General features: G+C 45.7%; 1 protein-coding gene across 1 annotated transcript in view; it reads right to left on the bottom strand.

The window, feature by feature from the left end:
* The window catches only part of LOC142291051 (myeloperoxidase-like), a 95992-nt gene that overhangs the window by 33166 nt on the left and 42968 nt on the right, over positions 1 to 19858 (bottom strand). Inside the window, exons 6-9 of the mRNA XM_075335273.1 lie at positions 15790 to 15978; positions 5738 to 6053; positions 2183 to 2343; positions 1848 to 2097 (exon numbers count right to left, since the gene is read on the bottom strand). Coding sequence (XP_075191388.1) covers positions 1848 to 2097; positions 2183 to 2343; positions 5738 to 6053; positions 15790 to 15978 — 916 coding nt within the window. The remainder of the gene's footprint in view (positions 1 to 1847; positions 2098 to 2182; positions 2344 to 5737; positions 6054 to 15789; positions 15979 to 19858) is intronic.

Raw genomic sequence — 19858 nt, 5'->3', positions numbered from 1 at the left:
GGGCGGTGGCCGCGGGCGTGGGCAGTGAGGAAGGTGGCGTGGTGGATGGCAGCAGGCCGGGCCCCTCAGCCGCAGCGGCTGTTCCCACGGGGACATAGGGACGTGGGTCGCTTACCCGCTCTTCTGAGACCACCTCCACTTCTCATGCCCGCACGGTTGCGACCAGGCCCTTCTTCTCCGACGTCCACTCTGCCATCATGGAGTGGACCTTGGTCTGGAGCTCCTGGCACATCCTGCTGCTGGATCCAGGAACGTGTTCCGGCAGAGTCCTGGCGTCCCTGCACTCTGCAGCGCTAATTACATGCCGTCGTTAAGCACCGCCGCTCCTGCGACCGGCGCCATCCCATTGTCTGCGCTGGGTGCCGACATGTTCTCGCAGTTTCCCCCCTTGGTCTTTTCTCAGCACTCTCTGCTTCGGGGGCAGGGCTTCTCTTTCGCGCCTTCACTGCTCGGGGAAGACGACTCGAGCGGGAAACTTTCGCGCCAAGATGGCGGATCTTCAACTTTTTCGGCAGGACGCCGCCGACGGATACCTCTAAGGCGCACTTCCACAGGTGAGTGGACTATCCGAATCCTGTTCGTGACGCCAGAAGAGTCGATGTGTACCGCCCTGAGAGGGCTCGGCTGCTCCTTCGGTTGGGGCCGAATCGCTCGAGGTCCGGGCTCGGGTGGTCGGTGGCTTGACCGCCTCCGGACCGGGGGCCACGTCACTCTTTTAAGGGGAGGCAGTGGGGTGGTGGTGTGGGACGAGGTCCGCAGCTGGGGGCTGCATTGTCGTTGGACGGGTCGTGACGCCACCCATGGGTTGTGGTGACAGGATGCACCACCGCTGCGGCAGGAGTGGAGGTGGGGGCTCCCGGGATCGGTGTTGAAGGCGCAGCCTGGATGTTAGCCTCTCCGTCGGTAGGGGCGGTGTGTCCCGGGGCCCGGTGGGATGGGCGATGGTGGAGTCGAGGTGCAAGGTGCCGTACTGCGGTGTGATGCTGTGCCCAGATGGCACTGGTGTACTCACTATTAATTCACACTCAGAGTCACTGGTAAACCAAAGTTCGGGTATGGTCGGGTCCCACAGCCGGCTGCTTGTGTCCCTTGTGAGGCTGATGGTGGCCCCTTTCCCTTGCACCTCTTGTTTTGGCTGTTGGCTCCCCTGCCTGGACAGTGGTAGCTCACTCCACGGCGTTTAGCTGCCGGAGGAGTCCTCGGTTGCCTGCAGGCGCTGGCCGTCGGGTGTTTGGCCCTTGGCGGTGGCTCTCACCCGGTATCGGTGGGCTGTTGTCTTCTTTCGGGACTTTGGGTGAGGATGGACCCGTGAGGTCCAGACTGCAATCAGTTAATTTGCCTACACTCAGTGGCTTCTAAGCTAGGATGGGGTCTGAGTACCCGGTTTATGGTGCTCCGGTAAACGGTTGACTCCCCGGTTCAGGTCCGGCGGGCTCCAACCCTGACCCGGTCCTTACGGTTCCCCCGGTCACTATACCGGTACTCCTGCAGGCGGCCACCACTGTCTGCCTGCCTGATGTTTCAAGGGTTCCCAGGCTCCAACCCGGGTCCCTGACAGCTCTGCTCCTCTACACCTCCTGTCACTTTCACTGACTGTAACTGTTCTCCAAACTCAACTGTACTTCCTGCCTCAGGACAGTAGTCTCCTCGGTGGGCGTGTCTTTCTGCCTGACTCCACCCACCTGGTGTGCCCTACTTGCCCTGAGGGAGGCATCAGGTCTCCCTTTCGGGTGACTGATGTGTCCTCACAAGGGATGGGGGTGTGTATGTAATGTGGTAGGTGTTGTTACCTGTGACCCCTGGGGTCCAGGGCGTCACATTGACATAACTCAGCTAGATTAGATTACCTTCTCTTACTATACTCCATGAAGCAAAGAACATTTCATTTAGTGGGACTACTGCCGGAGTAGAGGGTCTGTAACCATCTGCTAATCTGTACATGAATTGCTGCATCATTGTGTGACCCATTCTGTAAGCGATGGTGAAGACGTTTGATACACTTGGGTCCTCGTCTTCACTGTAGGATTCATATGTAGGAAGTACTTCTGACATCTCTTCACCGAAAAGTAATGGCAGCCAATCTTTGAATATTATTTTCTGTCAATGGAAAACACGTTAGTAAAAGGGAAATCTCAGGAAACATTGTCTATTTGAGGACATGACAATGAAAACTATACATCACCTGCATGAGTCCCCCTAGTATCCTGCGAGTTTCTTCATATATTATATCTCCAGACCACATTGGCTGTAATTTACGCAACTCCTTTGCAATGCGATTGTGTTCTCTCAGGAAGAGAGTATGGAGGGAAGTTAACATAGTTTGTTCATTAGAACGAACATCCCCTGAAATGAGACTTGAAGCCATCACAAAGAGGCACCATGATTTAACACATTCGAGTGTTACATTAAAGCACTACTTCACAAATAATCAATTTTAGGATAGACGAGGGTCCAATTCTCAGGACTGCTGTCTCACATACAGGTGCTCATCCATACATATGGTGTACATGTGTGGCTGCAGGTCATCTCAACTGAGAACCATCACCTGAATGTGAATGAGCTGCTGTCCCAGAAACCTAGGTCCAGTTTCATCAAAGTGTTTACGCCTGAAATCTACCATATATCGTAGAAAAGAAATCCGGCACTGAATTTTTCCAAAGAAAATTCCGAAATTTATTTCAATAAACAAAGACAGCAATGTGTATCAATCAGTGACATTTTGGTCCTTTCCTGGACCTTTTTTAAACTCACACGAAATTGGTGGTCAACAGTATCTTGTAAAGGGCAGCGGCGCATATGGATATGCGGAATCACCGCTATGGAAAAGTGCTTTCCCTTAGCGGTGATTCCACATATTCATATGCGCTTCTGCCCTTTACAAGCTACCATTGACCACCAATTTTGTGTGAGTTTGAAAAAGGTCCAGGAAAGGACAGAAAAATCACTGATTGGCACACATTTTGGTCTTCGTTTATTGAAATAAATTTCAGCATTTTCTTTGGAAAAATTTAGTGCTGGATTTCTTTTCTACTCCATATGAATGGACTGAGATCCTATCCGGCACCTACATTTTAAAGAGAGTGCCGTTTTTTACCTGTATTTTTGAATTCTTCCATATATTGTTTTGAAAAGTTTAAAATTTTTTGTACAAGTTGAGCAAAAATGTTGTGGCTTTTGATGTTTTCACAATAGTTTCACCCAGCTACACTAAATGGTCACAGATGGGGTGGGACTGGGGCAGAACATAGGTGTGACTCCTCAGCTCATCTAATTTATGATGATCCGAGGTGTTCCTTATACCAGAAATCATACGCCTGTGCTTCTCTTAATAAATCAGGCAAGTAAGACTCCAGCCTACCCCGTCATCAAGATCGGCGTGAAGATAGCTGGTCTTGATGAATCGGAGCCATCTTCTGTAGTTACAAACTCAATATCAGCTAAAAGCTCAGTACGTCATCAAAAATTCTTGGAGCAACCCATGAAAAATCTAAAAAAGCAGAACAGAATAAACTGAGGACAGAGGAAAGAGGAGGAGGATGCTGAAGTTTCTCTCTCTCTTTAAGTCTTCCGAATGCCTGAGTGACGTCTCAGAGTATTAACGTTTCCATAAGAGATCACCCATTCTGTAGGGATGGAAACTGAAAATTTACATAAACGGGGATTTTAAACAATGGAAAAACCTCAAATGATAATTACAATTTCTGACTGTCCTACATATAACATATAGCTACACCTGCTTAATGGGAATCTGTCAGTAGAATCAACCCTCTGAAAATGCCAATATTGTTATCTAGGCCATAGGAAAGTGACTAAAATGATACCTTGATATCTGCTATCCAATGTCTTATATCACAGAAATACATATTAATTCAATAAAGTAGACTGTCAGTCATTACATGTCTCACATTAGATAAAACCCCCTTTCAATTGAAATCATCTCTGGAGCCAGGGTCTAAGGGAGATCTGTGTTTTGCCCATAGATCTTAATAGTGTATTTAAAAAATATGGTTTTCTCTGAAATAAGACATCGGACCGCAGATGTCAAGGTATTATTATATTCAACTTTTTATAGCGAGCATGCTCATAATGTAGATAGCTTAGGAGCGTTGATCCTACTGATTCCCTTTAAAAAAAGACCAGGCTGTCACCAAGTCAACAGTGGGCAGTGTTTGCAATTGTTTTATTCCCATTGCACCCCTTTTTATTTAGTGCTAATGTCGCGGGCGGAGGAGGGGACGCTGCACTCTCCCACTGCTCGGGTCCGGCTGCCGCTGCTGCCGCGGCCTGCTGCTGCTCGGTGGCTCGAGCGATGGGCCGGATCCCGGGGACTCGAGCGGCGCTCCTCGCCCGTGAGTGAAAGGGGTTGGGTTGTTGGGATAGTTTATTGTCCGTGACGCCACCCACGGTTGTGGTGATTGTGTGGACACCACCGCTGCTCTGTCTGGGGATCCCGGGAGTGGTGGTATGGAGCAGCCAGTTGTTGATTTGCCCCTCCGTGGGTAGGGGGGTTTGGTGGTCCCGGGGCCCAGTGATGGGGTTGGGATGGTGGACAGGCGGGTTATGGGGCCTGTGGAGGTGCAGGGGCGCAGGGGCAGCGCTGTGCCGCACGGCACGGAGGTACTCACTCAGCCAAAAGATGATGACAAAGTTCTCGGTAAACAAGCGGCTGGTTGGACGGGTCCCTCGGACGGCTACGGTGCTGATGTTCCCTGCAGTTAACGGTGACAGTCTCTTCCCTGCACCTACGTATAGTCTTTGGTAGCGATGGATTCCCACCAGTAACCCGCTCCCCGACTTGGATATGGGCCGGAGGAGCCCCACTCTTGCCCGCAGGCGCTGGCCCTGGGAAACTGGTCCCTTGGCGGTGGCGGTGTCTCCCCTTAACGGTCGGACTGTTGCCTTCAATCGGGACTTGGTTGTTGGGAGACCTAGTGGTCCCCTTCACTGATGGATTTGGCAAATTATGGCGACTCCTAGCCTTGCCGGGATCCGAAAGGCCCCTGCCCTGGTGCTGACTAATCTTTGTATACCGCTCCGGTACCGCCGGGCCACCACCCGTCCACGGCCCTTTCGGCAACCTCCGATCAGCCTCTCCTGCAGACGGTCACCGCCGTCTGTCAACCTTGCTGTCTCAGTCCGGGGCACACACCCGGACCAACTTCAGGCTTCTTGCTGTCACTTTTCTCCTTCTCTCACTACTACTCCACTGTTTACTCCTCACACTTTCAACTCTAAAACTCAACTCAACTCTATCTCAGCTCCACACTCAAGCTCTGCCTGAGCTAACTGCCTGGTTTTCCCGCCTCCAGGGCTGTGAACTCCTCGGTGGGCGGAGCCAACCGCCTGGCCCACCCCCTGGTGTGGATATCAGCCCCTGGAGGAAGGCAACAAGGGTTTCTGGTCTGACCTAGGTGTTCCTGCAGGGAATGTGGGGTGCGTGTGGTGTTATGACCTGTGACCCCTGGCTTGCCCAGGGCGTCACACTAATTTTTATGAACTTTACCTAGGGAGCGTTGCTCATAGTGTAATTACGCAAAGTAACCTAATGGCATACCCCCAGAGAATAAAGCCAGTAACACCCCCTTGGTTAAGACCATAGCATTTAGCACTAAATAAAAAGGCCCACATCTATATAACTGTAGGGCAGATATAACAACAGTGGTCAATGCTTTGTGGTGGGGATTATAGGAACGTCATAAATTTTCTTAAGCACATTAAAGAACCTTCAAAACCTCACCTGCCACAAAACAGGGTAGTCCCAATGTTGGATGGGTCCTAGAGCATTGGTCCGGTACATTAGATTTAAAAGGAAGGAAGGGGCGTCCATTGTCGGAGAAATTCAGATTAACAGCTAAAAGTCCCAGTTGGTTTGTATTGTTACGAAGCGAGGTGGCAGTATTCATGTCACTACCATACACCTGGCTAGCATCGAGGAATGAAGTCAAACCATTCATCTGCTCACGTCTAGGATTTGTCAGACTGCACACTGCTGCTGTGCGAATCATAGGGATACACTCAGTTCCGCTAATATACCGAGGGTCATCTGGTGGAATCTAGAAAAACACAACAGATTATATTGTGATTATTGATTTGATTTCAGCATCTTAAATAACACCTAATATCCAGGTTAAATGGCCATCTGACATGGCTAGGTGAAGTCTTGTTTTATTTGCATTCTACAGGACTCAATAAGAAGCTCAACTGTAGATGTAGCACATGGTTGACATGTCCAAAAGAAGCATTGCCAATATTCCAATACAGTACCTTGAGTTTACTGCATGCTATATTTGAAAAGACAGAAATGCTTATAAAAAACTACAATTTTGTCTTTAGGAAAGTGTAAGAGATGTCACTTTGCTGAAGATTATGGTCATTTGACTATGCATATTGTATGTTGGCTAAATTATTGAATATTCCATGGAATACATTTTACTTTCCATTTATAAAAAGCTCAGATATCATGCGCACAGCCGCATTACAGCTTCATTTCATACAGATTGAAGTGCTTGGACATCCCCTGTAACTCTGCATTCTATGCAAATCCGCTATATTATGGCGTTATCGTGTTTGCCTGAAAAAAATGGGTTAGAGCTTTGTAATGGGGTTACTCACTCAACTTGTTGTTCAAGGTAAAGACAGGAACATTTTTGCTTAAAAAATCCAGCACTTTCATTCAACATCACATAAACTGCTCTCCAGAAACATAACACAAGCCCTCTTCCAGTTTCAAGGAACAAAAACAGTTTTACAGTCCATTTTACTCACAGGTATGCTCGCACTGGTTCAGATACAAATTTACCCCAAAAGAATCCCAATTGAGGTGTAGCAGCCTCCACAGACACCTTGCCCAGTCAGGACAAGAAAATCCTCTATCTCTCAGAGGTTCCTTTTGGAGTTATAACAACCTCCACTCACTATGTGTCAAACAAGCAGACACCATTATATTATATGAGACACACCCTTAGGCTAGTGCCACACATCCGTGCCTCCGGTACGTGTTTGGCATTTTTTACACGTACCGGCGGCACGGAGACACGTACAGCAATGCTACCCTATGGTAGCAGGCACACACACGTAAAACCACACGGAACGTGTGTCCATGTGCGTTTGTACGTGTGTGCATTTTTCAAAGCGCTGACATGTCCGTTTTTTAACTGGCAGCACGGGTGTCACACGGCCCGCACCCGTACCACACGGGTGTAGTGTGGATGCGGTCCCGTGTGACACGCGCCGGAGAAAACACACATGTCAGTGATAAAAAAAAAAAACATTAACTCACCTTCTCCAGCCCTCCTGTCTCTGCCGCTGCTGCCTCTTGCTGCCGACCGCCGCTCATTAATCTCATAGAATATTCACTTCACTGCCTGGCAGCAGCAGCAGCGGGGAGACGGGAGGGCTGGAGCCCGAGGATCAGCACCACGGACAGCAGCGCGGACATCAGGAAGGACCAGGTGAGTATAATAATTACCGGTTCTACGTGTGCTATCGCGGATAGCACACGTAGAACACACGTGTCACGCACGTACCAGAGACACGTACTTACCTGCACGCAACACGCAGGGAAAATACGTGTCTCTCGGCACGTGCGTGAATTTCACGTGAGTGTGGCAGAAGCCTTAGGTGGAGATATGGGGATAGCCAAACCCGCCCGTCTCTCTGGCTATTCTTAAAACCTGTGCCTTGAATGCCCTAATAAATCTCTTGGTGCTACAGGTTCCACAGCAGACATCCAGGTTAACACTACCTCTGTGATACATACCGGTCATCATCTTACACCATATTTTCAGGGGATGTCTTATTTTTCACAATAATTCAAAAATTACATCTATTCTTGAACAAAAACATGTACATTTATTCAAATATATTCATGTCATCACATTCTGGATCATCATCATTACTCTCCAAACCTGAATTAGATCATGAATATTTCTTGACATCCTATTTCCTTTTTTGTACAACAATCTACATTAGGGCTCCGCCACACATCCGTGAAAACCACGTCCGTGTAAAACGGGCCGTTTTTCGGGTCCGTTTTCCGTTTTTTTAGGTCCGTTTTTATGGTATGTGTGGCCTGCGTGTGTATCCCGTATGCTAGCCGTATGTGCGTGTGGAATGTCCGTGTGTGCGTGAGTGAAATAACTGACATGTGTATGTGTTGTCCGTGTGAAATGTACGTGTGTGATGCAAAATGTCGTTACTACATGTCGGAAGACAGAGTAGCGGGATGAGAATGAACTCGGGTGAACTTCACCCGACTTCATTGTCATGCCGCGGCTCTGTCTGTGTGCCGTGTACTGATTAGCGGTCACCTGTGAAGGATTCACCGGTGACCGCTAATCCCCCGAGTGACTGAAGTGTCCCCCCCTCTCTCATACTCACCGTTCCCCGATCACCGGCGCTGCACGGTGTTCACACTGCTTCGGCGGCTTTTTCTATTTTGAAAAAGCCGGCCGCTCATTAAACAATCTTGTATTCCCTGCTTTCTCCCCCCACCGGTGCCTGTGATTGGTTGCAATAAGGAACAACGTTTGGAACACCATTCTAAGTCTGAACTGGGTGCAAAAACCTAAAAAAACATCACTATGGGGAGATAAGGTATGCACACCAGTGACTATGTAAGGGGAATACATGAAATAGCAGAAACTGGTGTGTGAATACTGACTTGAAAAATCCAATAGCTATATGTAAGAGTGAAAATGTGAAAAATGGAATCTGCATTACTGCCATGAACATATGAATCAAGAGAAATTTAGCTACTGAATTGATCAATGCAATAGAGCCCCAACACTACGCCAAAGTATTTCTCTACGTTGGGGTCCCTAGCTTGTGTGTGTCCTCTCATGCAGTTAAAAAACTTACCGTGTATGGGAAGCTGAGACCCAGGCTATTTATACGTATGATATGGATTGGCAATAGGTGTGGTTGGGGAGGGTTCACAAACGAAAAACTACTAACAATAAGGAACAACGTTTGGAACACCATTCTAAGTCTGAACTGGGTGCAAAAACCTAAAAAAACATCACTATGGGGAGATAAGGTATGCACACCAGTGACTATGTAAGGGGAATACATGAAATAGCAGAAACTGGTGTGTGAATACTGACTTGAAAAATCCAATAGCTATATGTAAGAGTGAAAATGTGAAAAATGGAATCTGCATTACTGCCATGAACATATGAATCAAGAGAAATTTAGCTACTGAATTGATCAATGCAATAGAGCCCCAACACTACGCCAAAGTATTTCTCTACGTTGGGGTCCCTAGCTTGTGTGTGTCCTCTCATGCAGTTAAAAAACTTACCGTGTATGGGAAGCTGAGACCCAGGCTATTTATGCGTATGATATGGATTGGCAATAGGTGTGGTTGGGGAGGGTTCACAAACGAAAAACTACTAACAATAAGGAACAACGTTTGGAACACCATTCTAAGTCTGAACTGGGTGCAAAAACCTAAAAAAACATCACTATGGGGAGATAAGGTATGCACACCAGTGACTATGTAAGGGGAATACATGAAATAGCAGAAACTGGTGTGTGAATACTGACTTGAAAAATCCAATAGCTCTATGTAAGAGTGAAAATGTGAAAAATGGAATCTGCATTACTGCCATGAACATATGAATCAAGAGAAATTTAGCTACTGAATTGATCAATGCAATAGAGCCCCAACACTACGCCAAAGTATTTCTCTACGTTGGGGTCCCTAGCTTGTGTGTGTCCTCTCATGCAGTTAAAAAACTTACCGTGTATGGGAAGCTGAGACCCAGGCTATTTATGCGTATGATATGGATTGGCAATAGGTGTGGTTGGGGAGGGTTCACAAACGAAAAACTACTAACAATAAGGAACAACGTTTGGAACACCATTCTAAGTCTGAACTGGGTGCAAAAACCTAAAAAAACATCACTATGGGGAGATAAGGTATGCACACCAGTGACTATGTAAGGGGAATACATGAAATAGCAGAAACTGGTGTGTGAATACTGACTTGAAAAATCCAATAGCTCTATGTAAGAGTGAAAATGTGAAAAATGGAATCTGCATTACTGCCATGAACATATGAATCAAGAGAAATTTAGCTACTGAATTGATCAATGCAATAGAGCCCCAACACTACGCCAAAGTATTTCTCTACGTTGGGGTCCCTAGCTTGTGTGTGTCCTCTCATGCAGTTAAAAAACTTACCGTGTATGGGAAGCTGAGACCCAGGCTATTTATGCGTATGATATGGATTGGCAATAGGTGTGGTTGGGGAGGGTTCACAAACGAAAAACTACTAACAATAAGGAACAACGTTTGGAACACCATTCTAAGTCTGAACTGGGTGCAAAAACCTAAAAAAACATCACTATGGGGAGATAAGGTATGCACACCAGTGACTATGTAAGGGGAATACATGAAATAGCAGAAACTGGTGTGTGAATACTGACTTGAAAAATCCAATAGCTATATGTAAGAGTGAAAATGTGAAAAATGGAATCTGCATTACTGCCATGAACATATGAATCAAGAGAAATTTAGCTACTGAATTGATCAATGCAATAGAGCCCCAACACTACGCCAAAGTATTTCTCTACGTTGGGGTCCCTAGCTTGTGTGTGTCCTCTCATGCAGTTAAAAAACTTACCGTGTATGGGAAGCTGAGACCCAGGCTATTTATGCGTATGATATGGATTGGCAATAGGTGTGGTTGGGGAGGGTTCACAAACGAAAAACTACTAACAATAAGGAACAACGTTTGGAACACCATTCTAAGTCTGAACTGGGTGCAAAAACCTAAAAAAACATCACTATGGGGAGATAAGGTATGCACACCAGTGACTATGTAAGGGGAATACATGAAATAGCAGAAACTGGTGTGTGAATACTGACTTGAAAAATCCAATAGCTATATGTAAGAGTGAAAATGTGAAAAATGGAATCTGCATTACTGCCATGAACATATGAATCAAGAGAAATTTAGCTACTGAATTGATCAATGCAATAGAGCCCCAACACTACGCCAAAGTATTTCTCTACGTTGGGGTCCCTAGCTTGTGTGTGTCCTCTCATGCAGTTAAAAAACTTACCGTGTATGGGAAGCTGAGACCCAGGCTATTTATGCGTATGATATGGATTGGCAATAGGTGTGGTTGGGGAGGGTTCACAAACGAAAAACTACTAACAATAAGGAACAACGTTTGGAACACCATTCTAAGTCTGAACTGGGTGCAAAAACCTAAAAAAACATCACTATGGGGAGATAAGGTATGCACACCAGTGACTATGTAAGGGGAATACATGAAATAGCAGAAACTGGTGTGTGAATACTGACTTGAAAAATCCAATAGCTATATGTAAGAGTGAAAATGTGAAAAATGGAATCTGCATTACTGCCATGAACATATGTCCGGCGTACTCCACGGACCTCCAGCGTCGCGTCCAGCTCTGCTGCATGGAGGTGACAGGAGCTGCAGAAGACACCGCCGCTCCGGTCACCTCCACGCAGCTAATGAGATGAGTAGCTCGATCAGCTGCTGTCACTGAGGTTACCCGCGGCCATCGCTGGATCCAGCGGTGGCCGCGAGTTACCTGACTGACAGCAGCTGATCGCGCTACTCATCTCATTAGCTGCGTGGAGGTGACCGGAGCGGCGGTGTCTTCTGCAGCTCCTGTCACCTCCATGCAGCAGAGCTGGACGCGACGCTGGAGGTCCGTGGAGTACGCCGGACATGGAGGGTTTGTCGGGGTTAATAAATTGGTAATGAGGGAATTTGTTTGTGTTTTTTATTTCTAATAAAGGATTTTTTCAGGTGTGTGTGTTTTTTTACTGTCACTTACAGATTAATCATGGAGGGTGTCTCAAAGACGCCTGACATGATTAATCTAGGACTTATTGGCAGCTATGGGCTGCCAATAACTCCTTATTACCCTGATTTGCCAATGCACCAGGGTAAATCGGGAAGAGCCGGGTACAGCACCAGAACTGTCGCATATAATGTATGCGGCAATTCTGGGCGCCTGCTGACTGATATTGTTAGGGTGGGGGGCTCCCCATAATGTGGAGCTCCCCATCCTGAGAATACCAGCCTTCAGCCGTATGGCTTTATCTGGCTGGTATTAAAATGGGGGGGGACCGCACGCCGTTTTTTTTAATTATATATTTATTTTTTTCACTGCACAGTATAGACACGCCCACCGGCTGCTGTGATTGGGTGCAGTGAGACAGCTGTCACTCAGCGTGGTGGGCGTGTCTCACTGCAACCAATCACAGGCGCCGGTGGGCGGGTAAAGCAGGGAATACGAGATTGATTAATGGGCGGCCGGCTTTTTCAAAAGAGGAAAAGCCGCCGGAGTTTTTATAACAGCCGTGCAGCGCCGCGCCGGAGATCGGGGAATGGTAAGTATGAGAGAGGGGGGAACTGACCGCCAGACAGCTAGAGGGACAGACAGACATAGAGACCGACCGACGGACTGAGGGAGAGAACGAAACATAAAAAGAAAAAAGACTGACATCACATGAAAAAAGCACAAAACGTACAGGGAACAAACAGAGATGCGTCCGTGTCACTCGGACGTGCGCACAGACCCATTGACTTTCATTGGGTCCGTGCTGCGTGTTGCGTGAATAAAACGGACATGCTGGCGTGAGACACGGCCCACAAAACGCATCACGGAGACGGACTAACGGACATAACCAAAAACGCAATTGTAACCGCTGAGATATAGTAACATTGGTGCACGTTTGGCCGTGTCTCCAGTATACACGGAAACGGACCAAACACGCACGTGTTTCACGGATGTGTGGCGGAAGCCTAAAGCAGTATTCATGAACACAAATCTATAAGTGACCAGACAGCTACCAGGAAACATGTAAAAAAGGCCTATTTGCAAGTGATAAATTATATAAGTATATCTATATTACTTGAATCAAATATCACAAAAGTTTAGAAACAAGAGGATCACTCTTGTGATATTTGATACAAATGATGAAGATATACTTTTCTATTTTATTTATGGCTATACATAATTTGTGAACAGGTCTTTTTCAATGTTATTTGATATATAAACACATTATAGTTACTGTATATAAAAAGTTTCCAGGTTTCCATTATTAATACTACAGTATACATTACCTATACTGTTTACTTATATACAAAAAGACTTCTTGTCTCTCTAAAGCACCTCTCTGCTGGCTAAATTTTTGTTATGAATACAGAAGGACAGATAAAGTAGACCCTTTATCAAGGAAAGTAGACACCCCCCCCCCTCCAAAAAAAAAAAATCACACTCACCAGACCCCCTTAGATGAAAATCAATTAGATTTGGAAAATGCCAATGGTGGATGGGCTCTCACATGCAGATATGCTTCACTCCTGTCAAAGGCATGTCATAGTCAGGTTCATTGCCATGTCATGGGAAAATAGAACGAAGGAAGTAGGGATCCAGCACAAATCCTCGTGGTTAAAAGTAAAAAAACATCCTTTATTTCAAAAATTTAAAAGATCATCAGAGACCTGGACTGGGGGGGTAAAAACAACGGAGTCCTTAATCATAGGTCTTATGATTAAGGACTCCGTTGTTTTTACCCCCCCAGTCCGAAACGCGTAAAGTTTGCCTATGCGCCCACTGTAAATATGTTCCCTACTTCGGGTCTCTGATGATCTTTTAAATTTTTGAAATAAAGGATGTTTTTTTACTTTTAACCACGAGGATTTGTGCTGGATCCCTCCTTCCTTCGTTCTATTTTCCCATTACCTTGGCTGGCCTGGACCTTCCAGCGGATCCGTGCACCCAGGAGATCACAGCAGTGGAGTCGGCAGGTGAGCTGAAATACCTTTATTTCACGTCATTGCCATGTCAGCTGCTTTCCACTGCAGTCATGTGTAGTGGGTGGCTCCCTCTAATGACCGGAAGCAGTCAAACCACACAAGCATGGAGTGATGACTGATCTACATGTGAGAGCCCAGCACTAGCCAATTCTAATTATTGGGCTTTCTATTGAGTCTACTGTATATGTCCTGCTGTATTCTACGTACTTTTTTACATGTATAGTGGTAGCTGCCTGGACACTTTTTACTGAACTGTTACTAGGGCGTATAATTGGAGTAGGGTTATATTTCATGCTAGGGCTTATTTTCAGGGTTTCAGGGTTTTCAGGGAAACGGTATTTTCCTCTAGAAGTATTGCTGCCTGCCTATCTGCACACAGAGGAACTGCAGCTTGCTATTACAAAGACATACTGCCTTCATGCACTACCTCCATGTGTGACGCCCCTGGACTATTCAGGCTGTCATAGGGTACTGCACGCTCCTTCTCTCTAGTGCAGGACTCAAACCCCCATGGTTCTGGGTCTCCATCCTGCAGTACTGCCTCCACCAGAATTCACAAATCCTAGATACACCTTGCACCACACCTGTCAGGCACACATGTGGGCTGTTTATGCAGGAATAGGGCTGCCCACCTAGGGGTCAGGCAGGGAGGTGGGAGGTGTCAAGTGGGTCGAGCAGTAGCCCTTGAGCTGAGAGGACCTCTCAGGAAGCTGGGAGTTGTAGACTAAGAGAAGCAGACTTGGTCGGAGACGGTGGTCTGGACCTAGGGGAGTCGGACCCCCGGTCGCAGGGGATTGAGGCTAGGTGCCTGGGACCTGTCTTGAGGGACGGTCAGCAGCCTGGTCCTATCACCAGTCCGGGACCTAACGCACGACGGGGTACACGGAGCCTAGGTCGGGGAGAAGCTTTAGGCAACCCGATAATTAACCTGCGGAGGGCAGGGCCTCTATGGACTGTTCCCACAAAGCTCAGAGATCGGGGCACTAGGGCAACGAGGGGGATAGGACTTTCCAAACAAGCGGCCTTCTGAAATCCCAAGCATGAGCTCCTGAGAGCAGGCTCCTTCACTTAGCCATAGTGGGGAGTGGGGCCCGGAAAGCTCCAAGCTAACGGGCCACAAAGGACCTTCTAAATTTGGTGCCAGGAGGCAGGTCATGGACCACCAGGCAGTGCTGCAGGGGACGGAACCAGGACGAGCTCCCCTCAGGAAACAGCGGGAGTCAGAGAGTTCGTTTACCCTGTTGTTAGCATCTGCTTTATTGCTGAGTGAGTACCTGATTAACCCCTGCAACCAGCGAGCCTGGGCTCCCCCCTGCACTGCACCCCACTATCCAGAGTCCCGGGGCCTTTCCCTACCCGCCGAGGGCAACGACACCTTGCTGCCCCAGTCCATCACCCCGGGTACTCCCAACGACAGCGGCGGTACTCCCAATTACCGTACACCACAGATGGTGTCACGAACTATATCTCCCCTGTAAATACCCCCTTCTTAATTTGAGTGTGGCCCCTAGCCCCCGAGCAATCACCCCCCCCGGATCCGAGCCTTTTGACCGCTGCAGGGGCGCCACACATACACATAACGCTGTCGATAGCACAGCACCAAAGTCATATGTGACAACCAAATATGTTTTCAATTTGAGCCATAACAAAACAGATAAATGCCAACTTATGACATATATTTAGTAATTTTATTAAAGGGATGTTCTCCTACTTTAGAACTCATTACTTACGTATAGGCCAAGTAAAGAAAAGCACCTGTCCTCCCCTCTGCACACTCTGCTGTGTGATCCACCAGGCTCATGTGGAGGAGCTCTGTTCTGGGAGGGGAGTGCAAGTTTGTTTTTTTTTTAATTATATAATTCTTTTATTTATTAATTTTCCACACTGGGCCTATAAGTATCAAGTTTTAAAGTAGGTTAAACCTGTTTAAAGATTTTTAAAATGTATTATTTTGTAAATATACCAATAATGTTCTTACCATTATGGGGAAACATGGATGTCTGTTTTCGCAGCTCTTATCACAATCTGAACTCGATGGTGAGGCAACAGAGATGCCAATATCATGATCCACAAACTGACCAAATTGCGGGAACATAAGAGAAACACCATCATCCAGTTTCAATGAATCAGTTTGTAATTTAACAACTTCATTTGATACCTTACGTGCCTGTTACAATAAAAAGTAATAAATGTCACAAGCATGCTAAAAGGAAGAATTGTGCAGAAACGATTCCAGGCATGACATGTGTATCTGTGTTCTGACTTCTACAAGCCATGCACCTATGCAGGGGCGGACATATCATTGGTGTGCAGCCTGTGCAGCCGCACTGGGGCCCAAGAGTTGAGGAGGCCAATTCTACGTCTAAAGCAGGTGAAATTGTGTATTTTCATGAGCTCTTGAGCTGCAAAAGGCCCAAATATTGTTCTGGCACAGGGGCCCTCTTCTGTCTGTGTCCGCCAGTGCACTTATGTGTCCATATTGGTTACACTTAATGCATCTACCATGTGCCATTTATAACAGTTGCGCAGCCTTATGTGATGGAAACCTCTGCTAAGGTAATAGAAGTACTAGTGCCCGTGGACAATTCCAAATTCTGGTTCCCCTACATCTATAACCTCTGCACCAAAAGCACCATGCTGGGTAATATCAGTGCATATATATACATATATATATATATATATATATATATATATATATATATATATATATATATATATATACATATACAGCACAGACCAAAAGTTTGGACTCACCTTCTCATCTCTAGAACAACTATTAAGAGGAGACTTTGTGCAGCAGGCCTTCATGGTAAAATAGCTGCTAGGAAACCACTGCTAAGAACAGGCAACAAGCAGAAGAGACTTGTTTGGGCTAAAGAACACAATGAATGGACATTAGACCAGTGGAAATCTGTGCTTTGGTCTGATGAGTCCAAATTGAGATCTTTGGATCCAACCACCGTGTATTTGTGCGACGCTACATGGCTGGTTCCCACCGTGAAGCATGGAGGAGGAGGTGTGATGGTGTGGGGGTGCTTTGCTGGTGACACTGTTGGGGATTTATTCAAAATTGAAGGCATACATACTACCACAGCATCTTGCAGCAGCATGCTATTCTATCCAGTTTGCGTTTAGTTGGACCATCATTTCTTTTTCAACAGGACAATGACCCCAAACACACCTCCAGGCTGCGTAAGGGCTATCTGAATAAGAAGGAGAGTGATGGGGTGCTACGTCAGATGACCTGGCCTCTACAGTCACCTGACCTGAACCCAATCGAGATGGTTTGGGATGAGCTGGACCGCAGAGTGAAGGCAAAAGGGCCAAAAAGTGCTAAGCATCTCTGGGAACTCCTTCAAGACTGTCGGAAGACCATTTCCTGTGACTACCTCTTGAAGCTCATCAAGACAACGCCAAGAGTGTGCAAAGCAGTAATCAAAGCAAAAGGTGGCTACTTTGAAGAACCTAAAATATAACACATATTTTCAGTTGTTTCACACTTTTTTGTTAAGTAATTTCATTCCACATGTGTTAGTTCATAGTTTTGATGTCTTCAATGTGAATCTACAATTTTCAGTCATGAAAGTAAAGAAAACTCTTTGAATGAGAAGGTGTGTCCAAACTTTTGGGCTGTACTAATATATATATATAATATATATATATATATATATATATATATATATATATATATATATATACTTGAAAAAGTATTTAAGCCCCCCCTCCCCCTTGGCTTTTTACCTATTTTGTTACATTACAATTACAATCTGTGTTTAAATATCTTTGTAATCAGGTTTGTGTGTCGTGTGTCAGCACTAAATGGTGTAAGTTGTGAATGTGAAGTGAGAAAAATATATGCAAAAATTAAATTTATAGGCTAAAATAAATTAATATTGCCAAGTGCATATGTATATTCATCCTTTTTGCTATGGAGCCCCTAAAAATTTCTGGTACAAGCAATTCCCTTCATAAGTCAAATGCTTAGTGATAGGAAGTCCACCTGTGTGATATCTATACTGAACAAAAATATAAACGCAACTATTTTGGTTTTGCTCCCATTTTACATGAGACGAAATCAAAGATTTAAGACTTTTTCTATGTACACAAAGGCCTTTTTCTCTCAAATATTGCTCCCAAATTTGTCTACATCTGTGTTAGTGAGCACTTCTCCTTTGCCAAGATAACCAATCCACCTCACAGGTGTGGCATATCAAGATGCTGATTGGTCAGTATGATTATTGCACACGTGTGCCTTTGGTTGGCCACAATTAAAGGCCACCCTAAAATCTGAAGTTTTACAGTATTGGGAGGGAACGGGGGGGGGGGGGGGTCAGAAAACCAGTCAGTATCTGGTGTGACTATGATTTACCAGATTGCGCTATACGGTGAAAACCAGGATTCATCTGTGAAGAGAACACCTCTCCAACCTCTCCAACAAAGATAACCCTGAAGAGCTGCAGAGTTCCCATGCAAAGACTGGAGTATCTGTCCATACGACACCTAACCAAGACAGTTCTTCTCCCCAAGAACAACATCCCCACAGTGAAACATGGTGGTGGTAGCATCATGCTGTGGGGATATTTATCGGCAGTAGGGACAGGGAAAATTGTCTGAATCACAGGGAAGATGTATGGTGCATAATACAGGGATATTTCAGAGCAAAACATGTTTCAGTCTGTCAGATATTTGAGACCTGGACTATGGTTCACCTTCCAACAAGACAATGACCCAAAGCTACTGCTAAATCAACACTTGAGCGGTTTAAGGGAAAACATGTAAATGAATTGGAGTGTCCTAGTCACAGCCCAGACCTTAATCCAATTGAAAATCTTTGATCAGACATGAACATTCCTGTTCACCAGAGGAAACCATCAAACTTGAAGGAGTTGGAACAGTGTTGCCCTTGTAATGGGCAAAAATCCCAGTGGTAAGATGTGCAAAGCTCAAAGAGACCTATCCAAAGTGATTTGTAGCTGTAATTGCCACAAAAGGAGGCTCTACAAAACACTGCACTTCCGGGGATGAATAGTTATGCACACTAAACTATTCAGCTAATTTGTCCTATTTGTTGTTTGCTTCACAATAAAATGAAAACCAAATGGTCACAGCTGTAGGCATGTTCTTTATATGAACTGATGCAAACCCTCGCAAAAAAATTCATTCCGGGTTGCAAGGTAGTGAAACACAAAAAAAGCCAAGAAGGATGAATACTTTTGCAAGGCATTATAAATATATATATATATATATATATATATATATATATATATATACACTGTGGGCAGAATTATTAGGCAAATGAGTATTTTGATCACATGATACTTTTTATACATATTGCCCTACTCCAAGCTGTATAGGCTTGAGAGCCAACTACCAATTAAGTAAATCAGGTGATGTGCATCTCTGTAATGAGGAGGGGTGCGGTGTAATGACATCAACACCCTGTATAAGGTATGCCTAATTTTTAGGCAACTTCCTTTCTTTTGGAAAAAAGGGTCAGAAGAAAGATTTGACGGGCTCTGAAAAGTCCAAAATTGTGAGATGTCTTGCAGAGGGATGGAGCAGTCTTGAAATTGCCAAACTTTTGAAGCGCGATCACCAAACAATCAAGCGTTTCATGGCAATAAGCCAACATGGTCGCAAGAAGCGTGTTGGGCAAAAAAAGGTGGAAAATCACGGCCCACAAATTGAGGAAAATCAAGCGTGAAGCTGCCAAGATGCCATTTGCCACCAGTTTGGCCATATTTCAGAGCTGCAACGTTACTGGAGTATCAAAAAAGCACAAGGTGTGCCATACTCAGGGACATGGCCAAGGTAAGGAAGGCTGAAAAACGACCACCTTTGAACAAGAAACATAAGATAAAATGTCAAGACTGGGCCAAGAAATATCTTAAGACTGATTTTTCAAAGGTTTTATGGACTGATGAAATGAGAGTGACTCTTGATGGGCCAGATGGATGGGCCAGAGGCTGGATCAGTAAAGGGCAGAGAGCTCCACTCCGACTCAGATGCCAGCAAGGTGGAGGTGGGGTACTGGTATGGGCTGGTAT

The sequence above is a fragment of the Anomaloglossus baeobatrachus genome, chromosome 2, assembly GCF_048569485.1.
Source record: "Anomaloglossus baeobatrachus isolate aAnoBae1 chromosome 2, aAnoBae1.hap1, whole genome shotgun sequence".
NCBI classification, from domain to species: Eukaryota; Metazoa; Chordata; class Amphibia; order Anura; family Aromobatidae; genus Anomaloglossus; species Anomaloglossus baeobatrachus.
This window is presented reverse-complemented; position numbering and strand designations above follow the sequence as displayed.